Source organism: Eurosta solidaginis, chromosome 3 (assembly GCF_040869045.1).
Source record: "Eurosta solidaginis isolate ZX-2024a chromosome 3, ASM4086904v1, whole genome shotgun sequence".
Lineage (NCBI taxonomy): Eukaryota > Metazoa > Arthropoda > Insecta > Diptera > Tephritidae > Eurosta > Eurosta solidaginis.
This window is the reverse complement of record NC_090321.1, coordinates 63,996,298-64,018,017: the sequence shown is the minus strand read 5'-3', so window position 1 is coordinate 64,018,017 and position 21,720 is coordinate 63,996,298. Positions and strand designations below refer to the sequence as shown.

The following is a 21,720-nucleotide window of genomic DNA, read 5'->3' as shown; positions in this document are numbered from 1 at the left end:
AATTTTAGCCATTTAAAAATAAATACATACAAAGAGATTGACTGGCTCCATCGGACTAAAGTTTTTTACAGCTGATGTTTTGACAGTATTTGACGGAATATAAATATAGGACCCGAGTGATTGAGAAGGACCCTTAGTCTCTCTGTCTATTTGCATGACATTTGTATGTTGAATTCTATCTTACTTGAGCACATTTTTATTCAAAGTTTATTTTCTTTGCTATCAAAAAAGCTACAACTACCTATAGAGCCTACTTTAAATGACTGTAATTAGAAACTATTGTTTAGAAGAATATTTTTCTTAGAAAATAGAGAAAAATAGTATATTGCTATAGCAACTTGCAAACTCACAAACCATTATCTATACAGTATTTGACCATAAACCGCTAGGAAGAATATATGAAGGAACTTAAGAGCTTTTATAATATATAACTTTCAATTGTTTAATCAACAATTGAGGACGTTGAAATGTAGATTAGTACTTTTTCATGCATTTATATGGCACATTGGCAACACTTATTTGGAACGATGACAATTTTCGGAACAGGGATGTTGAAATCTGTCACTTGCTTTTATTATTATTAAATTTTTAGGAAAATTTCAATAATAATTTTGCAGTTAACTTCTTTGTGCTTTATTACCATTTAAATATCGAAAAAACTGGTAATTACGGGCAATAATTAAATTTTTGTGCAGATATTTTGAAGTGGCTTTAATTAAATGCAACCATGTGATATTTGAGCGAGTTTTGTGCATGTACGACATTTTTCATAACTGATTGGTACTAGAAAAGTGTGTGCAAAGGCTGCATTCATTTGAATGCTTATTCTGTGTTGAAAAATGTTTGTGTTTCATTCAATAACTTCATTCTTTCTTCGATGAGTTCGGGAATGCATTCGTTTTCTTCCATTACTGAATGAAGAATGGGTTAACTTTTAAGCCACATTCCTTAACAAGGAATGAATGAATGAAGAGCAAGCATTCTTAAATCAATGATTTAAAATTTCAAATGATTGCACAGTTTTAGAGCCCGGAGTTAACATGCCCAATGAGTACATTTCGTTATGACATCTCCATTATTTACTAATGACATTTTTACGTGAATCGATTTAATAGTCGAAGTTTTGACATTGAACGATGAATTTTGAATTTGTTTAGGTTTCGTATATTCATAGGTTTACGTAAGTGCACGATTTCTTGGTGTCCAAACTTTTCATAAAATTACCTATATTCAATGTTCAGCCAAACTAATAGATCGAGGCATAGTTAATAAATTCACTATAAAATTTAAAAAATGTTCTAAGGAATTGTTCAGTTTAGTACTTATCCGGTATTTGTAAACTGATTGCTTCCTATTTCTACTACTAATATTTTTCGAAAATTCGCAAATAAACAACACAGTTAACCGATGTCAATTCGACTTGGGAGCAAAATGGCCGCAATTGTCAAAAAATTTGTCTGCCGAGCAAACCTCCTGTGATTGAATCATGAGCCGCGACATTTTCGTATGACGTTTTCCGACTTGGAGCTTTCAAAAAAAATTAAACTTCATACAAAAACGTTCAGCTATCACATATTCATAACAGGATTTTTCGGACTTTCACAAAAGAGGTCATGCCGGAAATTTTCATTACAAAGAAACTTCTTGGAATTCACAAAATAGAATAGAATAGGAGTAATAGTAAAGCTGTATATTGGAAACCATTAAAGAAATATGCGACATAAAACTTTACAACGATTACAACATTACCTAATAAAACCGTTTAACCTAGAGGTACTCTCTCTAGAAGCTTGCAGCTAACATAAAGGTTTTCCCACACACAAGCTTCCTTTTTACTTTTACCTGTTCTTTTTCCAACTTGTTATGAGTTTCTTCCAAATTCAGCATACGATCCGCCTCATTCTTGGACGATTGTATTTCTTTTAAATTGTCAATCAAGCACACGAGGCAGCTTTCGACTGTTGCACGCACTTTCTCCTTGAAATCGTTAACAGAATCCATAGCTTTGGATACGCAAGTAAGGAAATTTTAAATTACACCACTTGCACATTTCATCTCAAAATGCCATACTTACGTAACTTCTTTGGCATCCTCATCATATGATCCTCTTTTAGCACCAACTTACATTCATCATTTTTGACCAAAGTAATAAATTTAAAATCTTGCTTTAACTTATCGGGTGAGGTTATTTTCAAAGTTTCGAACTTTTGCATAAAATCTGTTTGCATATCTTGTAGCTTGCGCTGTAAACTTTCGAACACTTTCAGCTTATTATTTTCAGCGACACGTTCGCGTGCGCTCAATACCTGACCGCCGCTGCTCTCGTGATCACCAGCGGCAGAACCGATTTTACTGAGTTGTGGCAGTGAGTCGTCACCCCCCTTTGTACGACTGGCATTGCTCCTGCATGACATAGTGCTGGCTGAAAGTAGAGAAGTTTCTTATCGTCAGTTTTTTCGAAGAATGAATTCGTGATTGCTGTCCGCATTTGTTATGCAAATGTTAAAATGCGGCCGCAATAAGTCGCATTTGGCTATCAAAATTTGTATGGCTAATCCGAAATGCAAGCTGAGCATGAACAGCCTATTCGACTCAAAAGCTCCCTAGTTCTAGTTTACGCTTACCGCTTCGTTTTGAAATTCCCGTTCCTGCGCCGCTACGCATCGTTTGCGATTTTATATGCGGTACCTTTAGATTCGCGGATGTATTCGCTTTGAAACTCATTCTAGATGCATTCGGTTCAAGTTTCTTGCAAGCGCCCAACTCTTTAATGGTTAAACTAATCTTCGAGGCAGAACGCATCTGTTGACGTTGATTCTGACGTGGCGTAGAGGGCGCTTTCGCGTTTGCGTTCGTAGCCGGCTGAAAAGAAAAATGTAAGTGGTAATTTAGTTAAGTTCCATGCGACACGCAACGGATTTTTTGGGTGTGGTTTGGTGCAATTCGATTTATCTAGTTGGATGCGTGTAGTTTGGACTCAGTATGATTGGTTTGTTTCGTTCATACTCACAGTGCGTTTCATTGGGATTTTTGTTTGCGCGTTATTTTGCGTTGGCGCCAACTAAAAGTGGTGGGGAAAAAAGTGATAAAAAAAATTATCAAGCCCAAATTTTAAAAGCCAATAAAATTGATTTTTACTTTGATTGACTTAAATAACAAATTATTCTTTGTTAAAGCAGTTTTATCAATTTTTTTGTTGCACTCACAGTTTTCGAACGCGTCAAGTTCGGTTTGGCTTCTACAGTATTGCTAATGTTGGTAGGCGCTACAACGACTTGTTGGATGGCTAGATTAGTGACAGTGGCACTCTCGACTACAGTTTCCACTTGGGTTGGTGGTTTCGACTCAATCTTTTGTTTGAAAATTTGTTCACCATTTAATTTAGACACAGATTTGGACTGCTCCTTTCGAGATGGGGATAATGAGCTAGATACTAAAAAAAAAAAACACAATACACAAACATTTTGCGAAACCTGCAACGCTCTCGCCAATTTATGTTCTTGGGCCCCCACAGTATCCCCACACGTGCCCCTTACTTGCATGCATTCTCCGTGCTTGCTTTGTACTTACCGAGTTTGGTGCCACTGCCAGCGCTTTTTCTGCTTGGCGAAACATCCATTTTGGGAAATTTTATTTTGTGTTATTGAGACTTTCTACGTTTTCAATTAAGTTTTGCTTTCAATTTAGCTTGAGATGAAATTAATTTAAAAATAAATAAACGCTTGGCAAGAAAAAAATTTTTTGTAAAAAATATAATTAAAATTTTTCACTGACATTCAAGTGAATTTTATTCAAAAGAATGCTTGAACTTAAAAATTATGTATGAAGATGAAATATGAATGTTTTTATAAAAGATTGCAAGTGATTTTAAAGACTTAAGTTACATAACACAAATGACGATATCCAATATTAGCGGTAATTTTAGGGTAATAGTCTAGTTGAGGGGTCGACTGCTAATACGCTACTAAAAATATCGAGAGAGGTGTCAAACGACGCGTCTTGACATCAGTATTAATAATCCGAAGGCGGAAAATAAAAAATTTAACTCGTTCAAAAGATATTAACGAAAAACCGAAAAAAGACCCGCGGGTACCTCCGAAACTGGGGGTGGGATCCATAGTATTTTTGCGCAGAACACCTTTCTGCATTGGTGGCCTTCGGCCGCGCTTATAAAAAATAACCCTGGGCTACGCCATGCCAAATCCGGGTGTGTGGTATAACCGTGGCTTCCGCCACGGTGATGCACAATTTTTTTTGTGGGTACCAACACAACAACAACCACATGAAAATCGCCAACTTCAACTGCAAATATCTCCGGGCAGAGATACAATTTTTCTTTTCCGCCTTCGTATTATTGTTCTCGAGATTAATACGCGTCTTTTGACACCTCTCTCGATATTTTTGGTAGCGTATTAGCAGTCGACCCCTCAACTAGACTTTTACCAATTTTAGAAGCATTAAGCACACAATGTTCTACACTAGGAGTCTTAACATCAGCAGCTTTTACCCCAATAGAAGCTTTCACTTCCAATGTTATCTCCCCGAAGAGAATAAAAGCTTTGGTAATAATCTAGTTGAGGGGTCGACTGCTAATACACGTCCAAAAATATCGAGAGAGGTATCAAACGACGCGTCTTGACATCAGTATTAATAATCCGAAGGCGGAAAATAAAAATTTTAACTCGTTCAAGAGATATTAACGAAAAACCGAAAAAGACCCGCGGGTACCTCCGAAATCGGTGGTGGGATCCATAGTATTTTTGCGCAGAACACCTTTCTGCATTGGGGGCCTTCGGCCGCGCTTATAAAAAATTACCCTGGGTGGGTCCAACACCGGTTTGGAGACCAAAACTATATCCGCACAAAACACTTATATTCAAAATTTTTTTGTGGGTATCCAACACAACAACAACCACATGAAAATCGCCAATTTCAACTGCAAATATCTCCGGACGGAGGTAAAATTTTTCTTTCCCGCCTTCGGATTATTGTTCTCCAGATTAATACGCGTCTTTTGACACCTCCCACGACAGTAGATCTACTGGGACTTTTTGAGATAAAACAAGGATAGTGTTGTCGGACACCGTCCAATAAGCGCATGCTATTCGTTTAGCAGTAATATTGTATGAATACTGAGAGTTAGTATATATCAACCGCCGTGGTGTGATGGTATTGTCGCTCCGCCTACCACACCTAAGATCCCTGGTAAAACAACATCAAAATTTTAGAAATAAGGTTTTTCAATTAGAAGAAAAATCTCTAAGCGGGGTCGCTCCTCGATAGTGTTTGGCAAGCTCTCCAAGTGTATTTTTTCCATGAAAAGTTTTTCTTTGAAAACTCATCTGCCTTGCAGATGTCGTTCGAAGTCGGCATTAAACCAGTAGGTCCCGTCCCGCCAATTTGTAGGAAAAACTAAAAGGAGCACGGCGTGAATTGGAAGAGAAGCTCGGCCTAAAATCTCTTGGAGGTTATCGCCCTTTACTTTTATTTTATTTTTTGTTTATGTTAGTATATCTTTTTGGGACGCTGATGTTGGGCATTATTTGCGCTAGGTCTCCACTAACTCTAGAGGCTTTCTCTACCACTGCCCTGAAGTTCTCCTTAAAACTAAATTTTAAGTCAATTTTAACCGTTTGGTCGCCACACAAATTCTGGTAACACTATGGACATACTCAGCCTACGTGAGGTCTTTATTGACCGGCCAGTTCAACCTAAACTAAAAATAAATGTAAGGCGCGATAACCTCCGAAGAGATCTAAGGCCGAGCTTCTCTTCCAATTTGCGTCGTGCTCCTCTTGATTTTCCCTAAAAATTGGCCGGACGGGACCTACATGATTTTATGCCGACTCCGACCGGCATCTGCAAGGCAGATGAGTTTTCACTGAGAGCTTTTCATGGTAGAAATACACTCGAAGCGCTTGCCAAACACTGCCGGGGGGCGACCCCGCTTAGAAAAATTCTCTTCTAATTGAAAAACATTATTTCTAAAATTTTGATGTTGCTTTACCCGGGGTGCGAACCCAAGGCATACGGTGTGGCAGGCGGAGCACGCTACCATCACACCACGGTGGCCGCCCAACCTAACCTGACATTTTATTTTGTAACAAACATTTTCTAAATCGCCCACTGTGCGCCCTGTTCTGGAATGCAAGCAATACAGCCCATTGACAGTGCAATAACACCTCAGTTGCGGTTCAACTGGTGAATAGACGAGTTGGAAAAGCGAGAAATTTTTAAATTTAAAGAAGGGTGAAAAGCGAAAGGTGTCAACTTTAAGATCCCGATTTAATTAATAATAATTTGGTTCTTAATTTAAATTTATAAAATGTGCGTATTAAATTTGTATGGAAAGTGGCTGCATTCTAATAATTAAATAATTTGGTTATATGCGTAAAATAGTATACTAGGAAGCCGTAAAAGTGTTAGGGTGCGTCAAGCGCATAGAAATGACACCAAAAGTTGTCCATGTGAATGAGTGAAAAAACTTTGTGTGTGAATTGTTTCGTTATAAATTAAATTGAATTACTTTTAATCAATTCAAATGTACTAACAACAAGCGTATTGCATTTGCCATATAAGCAAACACTCATACATGCATATGAGCACACATATATACATTAGGGTGTCCCTTTTTTTATAAACATAATTGTTTTCGTTCTTCCCAGAAAACGCTCAAGAAAAATTTCGTATTTCTTGTGTGAAAAATTGTAGCAGCCAAGTAATTTTGACGTGTATCTCTCTCTGCAGCGGCGTTGCTTCCGTGCACAACACGAAAGTCAGATTCAGAAATGCATTAGAAAAAAATTTGTTGAAATTATAATGTTCGAATTGAAAATGCATTTAAGTTCAAGAGAATGCACTAAACAAGAGAAGTAGAACACTGGTTAGTACCTTAATGGTGCTTTGTTACCAGAACGTATTGGATTTATATTCGGCAAAGGGCCATCAACATCGATAACACTCCCCAAAACCTCCGAGTCTCGAATTTTTCGTCTTAAAAACACTCGAGAGATTTGTTGACTCACATGTAACGTAGATACCTTCGAAATGACATGACTGATTGGCCAGCAGTCAGTCTTATCCAATAGTATCTGGGGCTAGTAAACGATTGCAAACTGAACTATAAAGCGTGTGTCGATGAGTGCATACAGAAAGCCTGCATCGCCTTCTATGCTTGTAAATGGATGTTAGGGATGTTTGTTCTCAAGCCGAAGATGGTGATGTGGTTATACTAGGCAGTAGTGCCATTAGTGCTGATATATGGCTCTATGGTCTGAAGCTTTTCGAAGAACTGCATTATTACCAGCCAACGGAAATTTCGGCACAGTGCATTATTTGATACCACCTGCGCTTGTCTCACGTGCCCCACGATAGTTTTAGATCTTATTTGAAACATGCTACCGATGGCTTTTTTTTAGCACTTTACATACATCGCCAGAAACTACCATGAGACTCAAGAAGTCAGAGTGCAGCAAGAGCATTGCAATGTGCGGAATCGACTTCCTATAAGGTTGGGTGACCATATATATATAGTTCATCGCGTTGTTAGCCGCCTGAATGGCTGAGTAGATGTCAATTCCCCTAAACATGACGAACTGGACAGCATCCCGTCAACCGCATCTTCGATACGTTCAGCTTTGACCCATCCGAAAACAAGTTCGCCAGACTCCTGCCCCAAGTGTTTTACCAGGAATGAATTCGAAGTTAGGAAGAATGCTGGAGTGACCATTGGTACTTTATCTAAATTCTACGTCTCGAAGCCTAATTACGACCTGGGCTGCGGCGACCCTGCGAACAGTGTCCACCGGTTTTATACATATAAAGCATTGCATCGAATGATGTTGTGCTAAGGTTTCCTAGCCCTTATAAACTTTTGAATTTGGATGCAGGATGAGGACCGGGTTAGCCACCACATCATATAACCGGTGTAGGACCTTTGGAGATAGCCCCAGTGTTTTCCAATGGCTCCACGACAACAATACAAGGCTACTGAGGCTTCCCTAGCTTTATTTTCAATATTAAGATACCAATACAGATTGCTGTCATGTATAATACCAATATATTTAACTCTATTAGATAGTACCACTGACACTCCGCCAATGGTGGATGGTCGGAAAGCAAGGTTAATGTACCTCAAAGTAAATAGAGTAGGTTAAGTTTTATTGTGGCTTAAAGCTAGCCCGCAGGACAAAGACCACGAAGGCACCATACCCAAGTATCCTTTTAGAAGGTCCCTCACGATGGCACCATCTACAGTTGATATCTTGGAGTAGTTCGTTTATGACCACGACCCAGAGGAGGAGAGACAGAACACTCTTCTATACCATACCTCTTCTTATACTGCTCTGGGTCACTAGACTTTGCCACTCCGCTGTGACAATCCTGCTCTCTAAAAGCCTGTTAATAAAAAGGATCAGAGACATTCAACTTCCAATCCTGTTGTAACCTTCTCGATAGCAGTCGGCTGAATATTATGAAATCCCCTTCGATGCCGAAAAAGACACCACTAATGAACTCAGGGTGTTGCAGTTATTCAGCCTTTACAATCAGCATGTTGCGATGACAACAATCGCTCTCGAGGAATTTTACTACGTAGCTACAGATCAATCAGTCGCTCCAGCACTTTAAACAGATATGAGAACATACTAATCAGTCTAAAATCGTTGAGAGATACATGATAGCTCCTCCCAGGATTCGGATTGAAGGTGGCTTTGGCCATATTCCAAGTTGTGGGAACATATCTCAACTTTAAGCAGTTGGCGTAGATATGAGGCCCCCAGCGGTCACATAGGCAGTTGATAACAACGAAAAAACCTGCATCGCAGCTCCAATATGAGCTCAGATCTGAGGCCGGGAATCTGCTATATACCTGTTTAAACTTCCCTCATATTGCAAAGTTTTTTCAAGCAGAAGTCTTCGCTGACTAGCACGCTTGCCTGTGAACAGGAACATAATATTCTGCAAGTCAGCTTCAAAAACATCAGATGAGCCGCACACTACCTCAAAGTTGGTAGGTGTAAGCAATCTTTTCTTAACTCCTCTAACGTATATTCAATAAATATCCATAAGCTGTGATACGGCTCATAGGGGTATGGAGGGAAATAAGCTCCGCGCTTCTTTCCGCGCCTTTTCTGCTTGATGGATCATATGCAACTCCTGCCTCCATTTCAAACGGATTGGGACGTCTATCGTCGATTCAGCGAGTGTTGCACCTTCCTTTGCCAATTCATCGGCCTTTTCGTTACCTTTTATTCTTTTATGACAGGGAACCCAGTACAGATGTATGGGCGGGTGTGAGCGAAGTTTTTCCAATGCTTCTTTGCATTCCAGCACACTTCTTGATAAAGTACTATGTGAGATTATTGTCTTAATCGCCGCGACTGCAGTTAAGCACGCTTCCTCCAGAATTTCTGCTGCTTTCTCCACGACTATAACTTCCGCCTGAAAGATCCTGCAGTAATCTCGCAGCCTGTAAGATCTATTTATTCTTGGATCGACACAGTAAAAGCAGATCCGACCCCTTCCGTTAATTGAGAACCATCGGTATACACGTGCATAGTATGTTCTTCACCCTGGCACCGACCCTACGGCTCAATTGTAGCCCCAAGATCTCTTGGCACGGGACCATATATATACATACATATATGTATGTAAGGAGTAAATTTGCGCCAAAAGCTCATTTTGGAATGTTGCACGTTTTCAAACTGCATCCGAATTAATTGACGGTATTTAATTAAAGACGAGCCAATTGATAACGTACATAGGGTGGTTGATTGTGGATATTTCACATATATAAAATTTTCAAAATCGGTCAGAGAATAAAAATTCGTAAAATCAACTATCAAATAAATGTCTTATACAATTACGATAGTTGGACAGCAAGAAGGGCAAGGACCCACTTAGCTTAACTCAACTATCAACGGCACAAGAAGAATAAACAGTTGTTGGAAAACCCTTGTATAAGGTGATATCGAGTGGCAGCTATGTCATTTAAAAGTTCCCTTGGACTGCGTGAAGGCTCGGATCCCCAATGAACAGTGTCCCATCAAAACACAAATTAACAGTGATAAACGATACTAAATGAACCAAATGAGTTGGGTATAGTGTCTGCCAACCACTTCGAACCAGAAATATAGTGCTATCCTGCAAGTGGTAATGACTGTGCAAAGTTTGAGGGGCTGACTCGAGAGCCATCTCTAAAAGAACAGACTACAGATGAAGAGCGAAACTTTGAATTTCCTTTAGTCTACAATGAGCTGCTCACAAGCATCCATTCGGGCCTAGAGGTCAGCAATTTTGCGGGATATTGACATTCTGCGATTCTCCTCGAACGTAGCAGTGCTGAGTTCAGACTACCAGAGTCAATGTTAAATTCCCTAAATTTAAGGGCACTGGCTTGTTATTTTAATTATTCATTGGCGTTGTAACGTGACAGATTCTAAGCCTAGCGCAGAACCAAGGAAGGGGATTTGGATTTTAGTCGCCTTTTACGACATGCATACCTATCGGGAGTATAATTTAGGTACGCATAACCCGCAGAGCCATGGTCATAAAAGCCCAAAGATTTCACTACGTCGTTCTATGCGAATAGATGAAGACGCTCCGAAAGTACTTCAATCGAGACCACAATTTAAAAGGGAAAGAAAGAGGTGACCTCCACTGAGTTGGAAAAGCAGTAGAAAGCAATAAAGAAAGACTGGACCTGCGTTGGTGCTTCCAATTTGCGTCAGTTTTCGCAAAACAGGGTTAGCTGGCGCTACTTGTTGCGAAATGGCATAAACCGCTTAGTCGGTTAAGCGCCAATTAGTGATGAAGATCATGTAACAACACCGGATGGCATCCCATCTACCGTACCCCAGCGGGTTAGGGGATCAGAATATACCCGCAGTAGGTATGCCTGTCGTAAGAGGCGACTAAAATACCAGATTCAAGGGGCTGTGTAGCGCAACCCTTCAGGTTGCCAGCGCAATATATAGCTTCTCCAAACCCAATTGTCAACCTCACCTATCCGCGGCGAATCCTGTTTCACTAACAGACGAGGCTCTGGCGACCCCAAGCTCCTCATGGGACTTGGGGGTGGGGAGGGAGGGAATGGCCTGAAGGTTTAATGTGGCCACATAAATCGGTCCCGACATGGTCGGGCTAGCACCTGTGCTGTGTGCCGGAGCGTACCGGATCTATATCCGGCAAAGGACCATCACATCGGTAACACTCCCCAAAGCCTTCGGGGAGCAACCTTATCGCCACAACAACAACAGCATCCCATCTACCGTCGCATTAATTTCGGCGATTTCAGAAAACTGAATCGGCCTACAGCCTTCCCTGCCATCTATCCGTGAACCAGTTCACCAGTACATTAACCACAGATAGCAAAAAAGTCAGGAGAAAGTAATACATCTTATAAATGAAAATAAATGCAAGGCGCGATAACCTCCGAAGTGACTTTGGGCCGACCTTCTCTACCAATTTGCATCGTGCTCCGTATTCCTATAAATTGGTGAGACATGTAGGTCCTGTTTTATGCCGACTCCGAATGGCATCTGCAACGCATTTGGATACTCACTGAGAAGCTTTTCATGACAGAAATCCACTCGGAGTGTATGCCTAATCACTGCAGAGGGGCGACCTCGCTTAAAAAACTTGTTTCTATTTGAAAAGACTTTCTTCTTAATTTTCGTTGCTGCTTCGACCGGGGCATGAACCCTGGATATTGGGTGTGATAGGCGGAGCACGCCGCCACCACACCACGGCCGCCGTAATTCATCTTACCCTGGGGAAAGTCGAAGATGTTAAGATTGACGCATTACCCGAAACCTGAAACTTCGCTGTTCGGTGATGTCAGAATTTTGAATCTGCTCGGCATGTTAAGCGCGTTTCGTTAGATAAGCACCCGTTATAAAATTATTGACTTGACTACCATATCATAAAGCTGGTATACGACCTTTGACGAGAAACCTCATATCCTTCCGATTGACACCATAAAACGACAAAGACCTTCCTAACCAATACAACTTCCCGTCCTATTGCAAAAGGCCTCAAAGCAATTACAAATTACAATACAATTCAGTCGACTCTGCTCGCAATGTTTTCATGGGATCCACTTACTTCTCTTCAACCCTACAACATTCGGAAGGCAGCCGTCATCTACAATGCAAACTTTAGCTCTACGCTGCCTTCGATTCAGTGGAAGACGTCATTTAGTCCGCCATCTTTCGTTTTTTCTAGTTAGCGTATTGTGCCATCATCATCCCATTTGATATTTATGGTGCGCTTTTTCTAATCCAAGGGGGTAGGAACATTGGAGAGAGCTTCGTTCTCCGTATGTAATTTCCAACCTCACAGAAATCATTGTGATTGCTGCTTCGGGTGAACGCTGCTTCAGTTAAGACGCAGCCCACTTGAGATATCGAACCCTTCCGACCATGATATTTACGTCTTATCCTCATGAAATTTGTGGCAGCAGATCATGAAGTGACTTGACGATTGCACCTAGTCATTGTCCATATAGCTGCAAGGCATAGGCTCTCATTAAGCTGTGCTCTGTAAACTGTTCAATAACCGTAAACATAAGAGCCATAATCATAAGATAATCATAAACATAAGAACCCTAGCATAAGAGCCTTAGTATAAGTTTCGCTAAGCTGCGAAATATAAAAGAAACCCTAAAACTCGATTGGCGGTCGCTCTGGTATGGTGATAGCGTGTTCCGCCAAAACCGAGGGTTCTGGGTTCAACTTCTGGGCAAAGTTAAATCAAAAATTTAGAAAACAGTTGTTTCAAGTAGAAAAAGTTTTTTCTAATCGGGGTGGTCGCCCCTCGGAAGTGTTTGGCAGAGACTGCGAGTGTATTTCTGCCTTGAAAAGCTTATCTGTGAAAATGCCGTTCGGAGTCGGCGTAAAAACATGTAGGTCCCGTTCCGCCAATTTGTAGGAAAAATTAAAAAAGGACCGCGAATTGGAAGAGAATCTCGCCCTAAAGCCTTTCGGATGTTATCGCGCCTTGCATTAATTTTTTTTTAGCTCGATTTTTCAAGGAGTCGCGTCTCATTGCGACTCTCAGGATTTGAGGAAATGATCCAGAAAAAAATAGAGCCCTATTATGAAATTAGTTGTGCATACGGAAAACTTTCAAATGACCTACCTTTCATCACATTTTTTTTTCTTGTATTCTAGACAAAGCTCAAAGTTCCGCAATATCGAAGGCAGCAAAACAGATCCAACGAAGCATACGCAGTTTAATTGAAATCCGAGTCTCATTTCAACTCAGTTACAGCAAAAACATTGAGGAATAATGAATTGGCTAGCGCTAATAATTTCTATAGCAGCAACAATAAATATTGCACTCGCTTGCAATCGCATACCACCCGGCACAACGAGCCCCAAATCACCAGTGGACGAAAGTTATATGGTTTCAATAGCCGGAAATCCGCAAACATACATACCAGGACAAAAGTACAATGGTCAGTAGCAATATCGAATTAATATAGACATTTGTTCCAATAATACTTTTGATCCACATTACAGTCTCACTCACCGCTTACAATGATCTATCGTTCATCGGTTTTCTATTAGCTTTGGAGAGCGTCGAAGACAATGATGGTCGTGCAGAATTTGGTGCACTTGGTTATTTCGAGATTTCTGACTTTGCTAATACACGCTTCAGTCCACGTTGCCCGAATCTTGTTGAGAATACGAATACGAATGCAAAAACACGAGTTGATGTAACTTGGGTCGCACCGCCAATGACGGGCAGCGGTTGTGTGCTAATTAAGGCTACGGTGATACAACATCGTGATGTTTGGTTTATGGATGATGGTTTTTTAACGAAACGCATATGCGAGGAAGAAGTTGATGATGTGGACTCACAACCTCCTGTTGCGGATCCTTGCTGTGCATGTGATGAAGCAAAATATGAGGTGAGTTAATTTAAAGAGGCCTTTTTTTTGTTTGAGACGCTCCATTTCATATTTGTACAAAAAAATCAAGCTCACTTTTGAAGGCAAGTGGTCTCGTCATACGCACCCTAAAGACTTTCCTGCAAATAGTTGGCGCACTAGATTTAGTGATATTATTGGCGCTTCACACACCATCGATTATCGCTTTTGGAGTTATGGCGAGTTAGCGAGTGAAGGATTGCGTGAACTGGCGGAGCATGGATCGACTAGAACGCTGGAAAGTGAATTGAAAGAAAAGGTAATGTGAAATTTTAAGCGAAAACTTTGAAAGAATATTGTTTAGTAGTGTCGGCTCTTTGGCGTAGCGAAATTTCTCGATGTCGTGTCTTCCCTCATGCTGAATGTGCTCATTTTAGATAGTCCACCAAGCACTGACCTAGCTGTCTAGCATCTAGAGTTAATAAGCTCAGGAAGGTATTTTTCTATAAATTTTCTGTCCGGAAGTTACCTCATTCATTCTCAGTAGCGAAGACTCTCAGGTGGCTCATAGTCACCCGTATTTGAGTGCAAAGAAAGTGAAAGACCTCGGGAGAAGCAGGTGAAATAATACTTGTTCCGACTTGGTACGCCTATATGGCGCCGTTATCACTATGAAAGAATAACTGAATATTTTGCTACGAGACGTGCTGCATTCATCTAAATTTCTCGAGAATGTGCTGTATGAGTCTTTACCGACTAACAATCGGAAATTAGGTTTGATTCTTTGATTAGCATGAGGTGTATTTTGAAAACGTTACGATTCATGGACTTGAAATCTTTGGTTTGTTTTTATTCCTTTGCTACTTGGAATGCCTTCCGACTCTTAATAGCTCTATGTATAAGAGCAATTCAGCGATCTTAGTAGGGTCAGACAAATTCTGGAGCCCTCGTGGGGGTGTGACGCAACAAATTAAATGGGGTTACACTGAAATAACAGCCCTTGCTGGGGAAAAATCCCTAGTCATTCCGGTACATAGAACCGGTTGCCTTGGGAATTGTTGTTGGAATCCTCACCATCGTAAAATATAATACTTTTTATGCAGACTTACTGCCTCGAAAGGCAAGAGGACACAGAAACTACGAAAGACGACTTCTGTGGTGTACTTTCTGTGGGATCATTTTGTGTGCTGTATCAGTTCTGGTAACGGGAAAAGAACGATCACTTCATATACCATATACTTCGCAAGAGCTCCACATTGGAATGTAAAATCGATAGGGGTTTGACTCGAGCGCAAATAATTTAAGTTGGTCGCCTTTCTAAGCATCGGAAAAGCATTCTTTCCGGCCAATGTTTCATTCATAAGCTAATGAATGACGGAATTGGCACAGCAGAACGAAGAATAACTGTGGCTGGTATGAGGCGGTGGATGATATGAGGTTACCAACATGATTAGGAAACTTATTTTCTGCTATGAATCAGAGTTTTTGATCTCTTCTTTGGCCTGAAATGTAAGGTTTGTCAGGAATTACCTTGGATTGCGATATCTCTGCTAGCTATCTTGGCTCTCTTGGCCCCCAGCAAGCGAACCTGACGTGATTTAAATAGAGACTTTCAAACTCTGTTGGTAGTCTGTCAGTGTGTTAGCTTTATGGAAGGTAGCGAAGTCAGCCCAGCAGCCCAGCATGTCCAGAATGAAAATACTACAGTATGGACGAAATCGTATCCCGGTAGGAATTAATCAGGACCTATTTATGCCTTGTCTCGATCTATAAATATGCAACACAGCAATTTGCCTGGGAGCCAGAGTCGCCGTTATCTTATAACAATATTAGATGCTACTCAGGCCAGCCTAAATTCCCGATCTCTTCAATACCTACAATATAGGCAACAGGGCCTACCACGAAATCCTCTTCAATGCCGCCCTTGAAAAATCTAGAGTGTGGGACCCTAGATTTTGAACCCTGTCTGTATCAGTCTGTATCAGCCAAACTCTGCAAGACCTACTGCGATTATAAACTCACAAAAATATTTCTGATATGAGAGATATTGTAACTTTCTTTGTGGAACTTGCCATCATGATCTTGCTGCTCTTTAATGTTTTATTCAACACATATTCTACTGTCGCTCGCAATAATAGGGTCGTAGAGCAAATTTAAGTCTGCCCGAGAAGCCCATTTAACTACCGAAAGCCAACATTTCTTAAGCAATTTTACTCTACTTTCTCTTGACAGAGTGATCAGATAAGAACAATAATTAAAGCGCGTGGCATAGCCTATCCCAACGTAACGGGAAAAACATTTGCGGTGTTCCGCGTGGACTCAAAGCATCATGTTATTTCGCTGGTGTCGAAGATTGATCCCTCGCCGGACTGGATTGTGGGCGTTTCTGCATTGGATCTTTGTTTATCAAATTGTTCATGGGTTGAAAACAAGGTACACAATCTCTATCCGTGGGACGTAGGCACGGATAATGGGCCCTCCTATATGGTAAACTTCTAGTGTATAGGACATTTCAAACAAAATTAACTCTTTGCAACTTACAGTCCCCCGATCAGCCACAAGTACCGCCAGATGTTATAAGACGCATTAAGTCAAATTTTCCAAATGACCCACGCTCACCATTCTACGATCCGACTGGCGCGCCAATGAAGCCGCTTGCGACGCTGCACATAAATCGGCGCAGATTATATGAGAAAACTTGTCAGAAAGTAGAAGGTGAGGTTGTATCCAGATATAACAAAGAATTATGAACCAAAGCAGCCCTCCCTAACCCCACAGAAGATGAGTCCGTTGGCTGCGCCACCAATCCTTGGGGTCGTTGGAGTGAATGTAGCGCTAAATGTGGTCCCGGAACACAACAACGTTCACGCGACTATAAACAACCGCAAGTTGCGCGTCGTTCCAAATGTCATAACACAATGCGCGAAGAACGACCATGCAATGGACGTAGATGTGGACCTGCAAACGAAGACCAAGGCGAAGAAGGTGAAAATCCGCAAGACTCTGAAGGTGGTACACAAGAAAATCCCGAATGTGCAATTTCCGAATTTGGTGAATGGTCTTCGTGTTCGGCCACATGTGGTGCGGGTGTCATAGTACGCACGCGACATTATCTTAATCCAAGAGCGAAGAAAAAATGTCAGGTTAGTAGAAGTGTAAGGAGTAAAAATGTAGAAAATCAAAACACTAACGCAACCATCTCTCATACAGAAAGTTAGCAGAGTACGTTTACAGGAGACACGCAAATGTGAAGGTCCCGAATGTGGCGGTGATTTGGCGAAAGGTGCTGAAGGCGCCGATGCTAATGCCGCTGAAGGAGATGAAGAAGCAGCAGGTGAAGAAGACAACGCAGTTGGTGGCAGTGAGTTGGGCGACAGCACGCGCGCTTACTACGGCGACAACAATAATGGTTTCCGCCAATTCCAGAGCTACAGTCACAAACGCGATGACTACATACCACCAGAATGTGGCGTGTCGCCATGGTCTGACTTCTCGCCATGCATAGGCCAATGCGGTAGTGTGGGCTATCGTCAAAGACAACGCAAAATATGGAATAACGATGAAGTCTATGGCGTGCGCAACCCAAAATCAGATGGTAGCGATCCATGTCGTCATGTTAAGCGTGAGGAGGTGGTTAATTGCACCAACCCAGCATGCGATACCATTGTACCAAATTATTGTTATGCCAGTCTTCAACCCAGTCCGTGTCGTGATGGCGATGTAACCAATTATTGGTATTACGATTATCCCACCGATCAATGCGCGATCTTTTGGGCGGATAAATGCGATAAGAATCGTAATAAATTCAGTTCGAAAGAGGAGTGTGAGCAGACATGTCGTCGTCCACGTCAAAAGGTCGATTTACAAAGTGAAAGCTTGCGCATGGAACATCAACCCGTCGATTGTATGGTTTCTGAATGGGAGGCGCGTCCATGTAATGTCACTTGTGGTGAGGGTATGCAAATAAAAACGCGACGTGTGCTGCGACGCGCTAAATACGGCGGTAACCCTTGTCCGCGACATTTGGTACGCTTGGAGAAATGCTATCAGAGTTGTGATGAAATGTATACCATAAGTGGTGGTGGTGGGGGTGGTGATGGTGCTGACGACGACGATGAAGTTGGCGGTATAAGTTTTGCTGGCAGCACTGGTGATGGCGTTGACGACTATGACTCCGCCAATCGTATACGCGGCAGCTATGTGAGCGCACGTCAGATAACAAAGAAGGATGAGTGTCATTACTCTGAGTGGTCGGCTTGGACACCATGTACGGCTACCTGCGGTGATAACTCGATGCGACAGCAGACAAGAACATTGCTCAATACGGACATGAGCTATAAGTGTAAGGATCGTGTGCGTGTGGAGAAATGCATTGCCATGCCATGCCTCTTGGAAAGTAACGATCAGGATAGTCAGTGGTGACGTATATTTTCAGCCAACGATCCCAACTGAAACTTTTTATCCAAATATTTTATTGCAGTAGGACTCACAAATATATGATTTAGACAAATATATGTATTACAGCTATTTATATTTGTATGTAGTATGTGAAACGTATTAGATAAATGTATGCACGTAGAAAGGACGCAAATCGAATATAAAAACCATATATCCAATCAATGAATAAAAAATTTAGATACAAATTATATACATTGATCATCTTTGGGTGGGGGTTTGCCCACGGAAGTTTGTAGTTGTTGTTTTTATAGCCGCAAAAAACATTCTCCAAAGGTTTGGCACACATTACAAGCAGGACAGAGAATATGTATGTCGGGGTTGATTCCGTATAAGTAGGAGTTGAAACTATTGCAGTATCAAGATCGAAGTTGAGCTTGTGTGACGTGCGTCTCCCTGGAGAGGTTGCTTTCCTCTACTGCGAGTTCAGGGTATTTTACTTTAAGAACGGGGCTTACCGCGCAATTCCTGGCATAGAGGTCCGACGTCCTTTTATGGCTAACATTGAGGACATTTTTATGCTTTCCTTCTACAAACGCCTGAACTCTAAAGTTCCGTATTTCCTCATAATACATGCCGAGATTACTTCTTTAGACCTTGAGATGTGGGGCCTCTTCAATCAGCTGTCTGTTGGGATCCCAGGTTTCTGGGTGCTCAGCAGAAACTGTTTCTTCGGCATTTTACTCCCTAATGGGGAGTACTCCCGCCGAACTGTGTATATAGTGTACTGGAAACATAAGAGGACAACCCGTAGCAGTGCTCGGAACGGTGTTTTGACAGGCCTGTAGTTTCTCCCAGAGTGTATCCCCATATTGGGGACGCGTAAGTGGTAATGAGTGTTTTTATCTTAACCCCAAGTGCTGCCCGCAAGGGATTTGAGGATTTTGTTGCGGCTCTGGATTTCAGGTACAATTGCGGATGCATACTAGCCACACTATAGATCCTGATCGAACGTCACACTTAGTATTTTTGGATGTAATACAGTCGGTAGACTAAATCCATCGACGATTTGTTTGGCGACAATGAAGAAACTAGAAAGACTAGGGAGCTAGTCGTTTATTATATTGCATATCTCATCATTAGGTGGGCCGAGACCTGTTGCCATTATCGTGCAGTCATCGGCGTAGGATACAATGGTCACTCCTTCAGGAGGCGAAGTGAGCTTCGTAATTAAAATCATGCTTGACGACTTTAAGGATAAGGTGCGCAAGTAAGGTGTGGGAACACAGTCCCTGTGGCTTGAAATGATAATCTGTCATAACAAAATTCAACACAAAAAGATATATGAATGTACTTGCCTGCCCCCTGGTGAAAGTACATTAAACCAAATTGATCACTTCATGATCTAAGGCAGGCATAGCACCAGTGTGGCCTTAAACAGTTTGGGAACACTCTGTAAGCAAAACGATAAGTTTTTAACAAAAAAGCGATAACTTTTTGAGAAAACATCGATAAATTTCTAACAAATTGACAACTTTTATGAAACAAATCGTTAAATTTTCCATAGAAAACGATAGTTTTTGATCACACGTCGATAACTGTTCGATAAATAGTGACTGTTCGACAGGTTATCGGTATTTTTCGATAACTTATCGGTAACTTTCGAAATCAAGTGGATAATTCTCCGATCACAGCTCTAAAGTATTTTTAAAAAAATCGATAATACGCAGATAACAAACTAATAACACTCCGATAACAAATCGATAACTTCTTGATAACATATTAATAACATTTTCGATACATAAGCAACAACTTTACAATAGTAAATCGATAACAAACCGATAAATTGTCGCAAGAAATGGGATAAAAAGGAAATTTTACAACGATTTGACACAAATTGACAGCTCCTCTATACCTCGCCGATAACATACTACTAACAATTCGATAACTCACCGATAACACACTAATAACAATTCGATAACTCGTCGATAACACACTAATAAAAACTCGATAACTCTTCGATATGAAATAGATAACACGCATGTGTTTCCTTTCCCATGCTTTCCTTTATTTCCTTTCCTATCTTTTCGTTTCCTATACTTTCGTTTCCTTTCTTTTATTTTATTTTCTTTCCTTTCCATTCCTCTCCTTTTCGTTTCTTTTCTTTCCTTTTCCTTCCGTTCCGTCCCGTTCCTTTCATTTCCTTGCCTTTCCTTTCTTTCCTTTGCCGTGACTTGCCTTGCCTTGACTTACGGTATTTTTCGCTCATATCAACTTTACCACGTAGATTACGTTACATTGAAGTGACTACACTTACGCTTACATTCTCTACTCTCCCATACAACACACCAATCAATCCCACTCGCTACGCATACATTTCCATTTTACATATATCCCCCATATTTCATACCACTAACGAAGACCACGCTTACGCTTACTCTTACACTTTACACCTTACCCTTACATTTGGGATAACCATAAACCGAGAGCAAAGATGTTTAAACATCAAAAATTTTAATCTCTATTTTCCGCGATAAAAAGCAGAAAGATGTGGCGAAACGATGCCCGGCCTGCAAAGTGGGAATTTGCGAAGCCGTGATAAGATAATGACCTTCCTTTTCTTAAATTTAATTTTTCACTCAAATAGTAAAAATTTAATCAAATAATTTAGTCACCTCTCAAAATTTCACTATTTCTTCTCCTTTTTCACTTATTTCAATACCATTAATTCGACTTTGGTCACTTTTATATAGACACGAGTCGGAGCTTTGATGTCACAATATTTGTACACACAACCATCACTTGAAGAAAGCAAATGTTTACATGAACATTAATTGAATATTAACGAACGCCTCAATTGAAAATAAGCGCCGCAAAATAATTTCCTACACAAAGCTAGCCGAGAGAATTAATAATCTTAATCGGCTAGCAATCAGGAGCGTATTTAGTATAGTAAATGTTTGGGTGCTTTATATAGATAGGGACTGAGCGCGAAAGGGGCCTTACCACTATGAGAATCCAACATGTGGAAATAAAATAGATAGAGGTACGCGATGATATTACATGACAAGGGCACGATTAAGTAGAATTACAACTGACCTAATAGAACATAAGACCAGGTGCATAACATAAGACATCCTTCAAGGAAGGAATGGGAGTAAGCCTAAACTGTGGTAGGGACACTACAATCTACACAGACGGCTGGAAAATGGAAAAAGGACATGGAGCTGGAATTTACTCAAAGCATCTGCGGGCAAATTAATCGCACCGATCTCCTGACCCATGCAGTGTCCTCCAGGGGCGAAGATCTATGTAAGAGAGCAGTCAAATTGCTAAAGCATTGTGCGGTTCCAAACATCAATAAAAGTATCTTTGTCCACAGCCAGGCCGCCTTAAAAGTTTTAGAATCCAACGTGACCAAATCGAATATTGTGCGGAGGTGTCGAGCGTCG

General features: G+C 41.0%; 2 protein-coding genes across 9 annotated transcripts in view; one reads left to right on the top strand and one right to left on the bottom strand.

Annotated features, from left to right (window-relative positions):
• Positions 1 to 18,519, top strand: part of LOC137243840 (spondin-1) — a 139,188-nt gene extending 120,669 nt beyond the window's left edge. Inside the window, exons 1-8 of one of the 3 annotated variants that reach the window (XM_067772022.1) lie at positions 6,194 to 6,327; positions 13,173 to 13,459; positions 13,524 to 13,915; positions 13,986 to 14,192; positions 16,106 to 16,360; positions 16,417 to 16,588; positions 16,652 to 17,016; positions 17,084 to 18,519. In XM_067772022.1, the coding sequence (XP_067628123.1) occupies positions 13,291 to 13,459; positions 13,524 to 13,915; positions 13,986 to 14,192; positions 16,106 to 16,360; positions 16,417 to 16,588; positions 16,652 to 17,016; positions 17,084 to 18,295 (2,772 nt within the window). In that variant the 5' untranslated portion in view covers positions 6,194 to 6,327; positions 13,173 to 13,290 and the 3' untranslated portion in view covers positions 18,296 to 18,519. Of the gene's footprint in view, positions 1 to 6,193; positions 6,328 to 13,172; positions 13,460 to 13,523; positions 13,916 to 13,985; positions 14,193 to 16,105; positions 16,361 to 16,416; positions 16,589 to 16,651; positions 17,017 to 17,083 lie in introns of those variants that run through there. The other 2 variants (XM_067772024.1, XM_067772023.1) reach the window with 2 other exon arrangements.
• salto overlaps positions 1 to 21,084 on the bottom strand; it is a 94,501-nt gene extending 73,417 nt beyond the window's left edge. For 3 of the 6 annotated variants that reach the window (XM_067772025.1, XM_067772027.1, XM_067772026.1), the window contains exons 1-7: positions 20,944 to 21,084; positions 3,571 to 3,687; positions 3,207 to 3,433; positions 3,011 to 3,061; positions 2,625 to 2,862; positions 2,075 to 2,422; positions 1,843 to 2,003 (exon numbers count right to left, since the gene is read on the bottom strand). In XM_067772025.1, the coding sequence (XP_067628126.1) occupies positions 1,843 to 2,003; positions 2,075 to 2,422; positions 2,625 to 2,862; positions 3,011 to 3,061; positions 3,207 to 3,433; positions 3,571 to 3,619 (1,074 nt within the window). In that variant the 5' untranslated portion in view covers positions 3,620 to 3,687; positions 20,944 to 21,084. Of the gene's footprint in view, positions 1 to 1,842; positions 2,004 to 2,074; positions 2,423 to 2,624; positions 2,863 to 3,010; positions 3,062 to 3,206; positions 3,434 to 3,570; positions 3,688 to 20,726; positions 20,787 to 20,943 lie in introns of those variants that run through there. The other 3 variants (XM_067772029.1, XM_067772030.1, XM_067772028.1) reach the window with 3 other exon arrangements.
• Between the last annotated feature and the right edge of the window lie 636 nt (positions 21,085 to 21,720).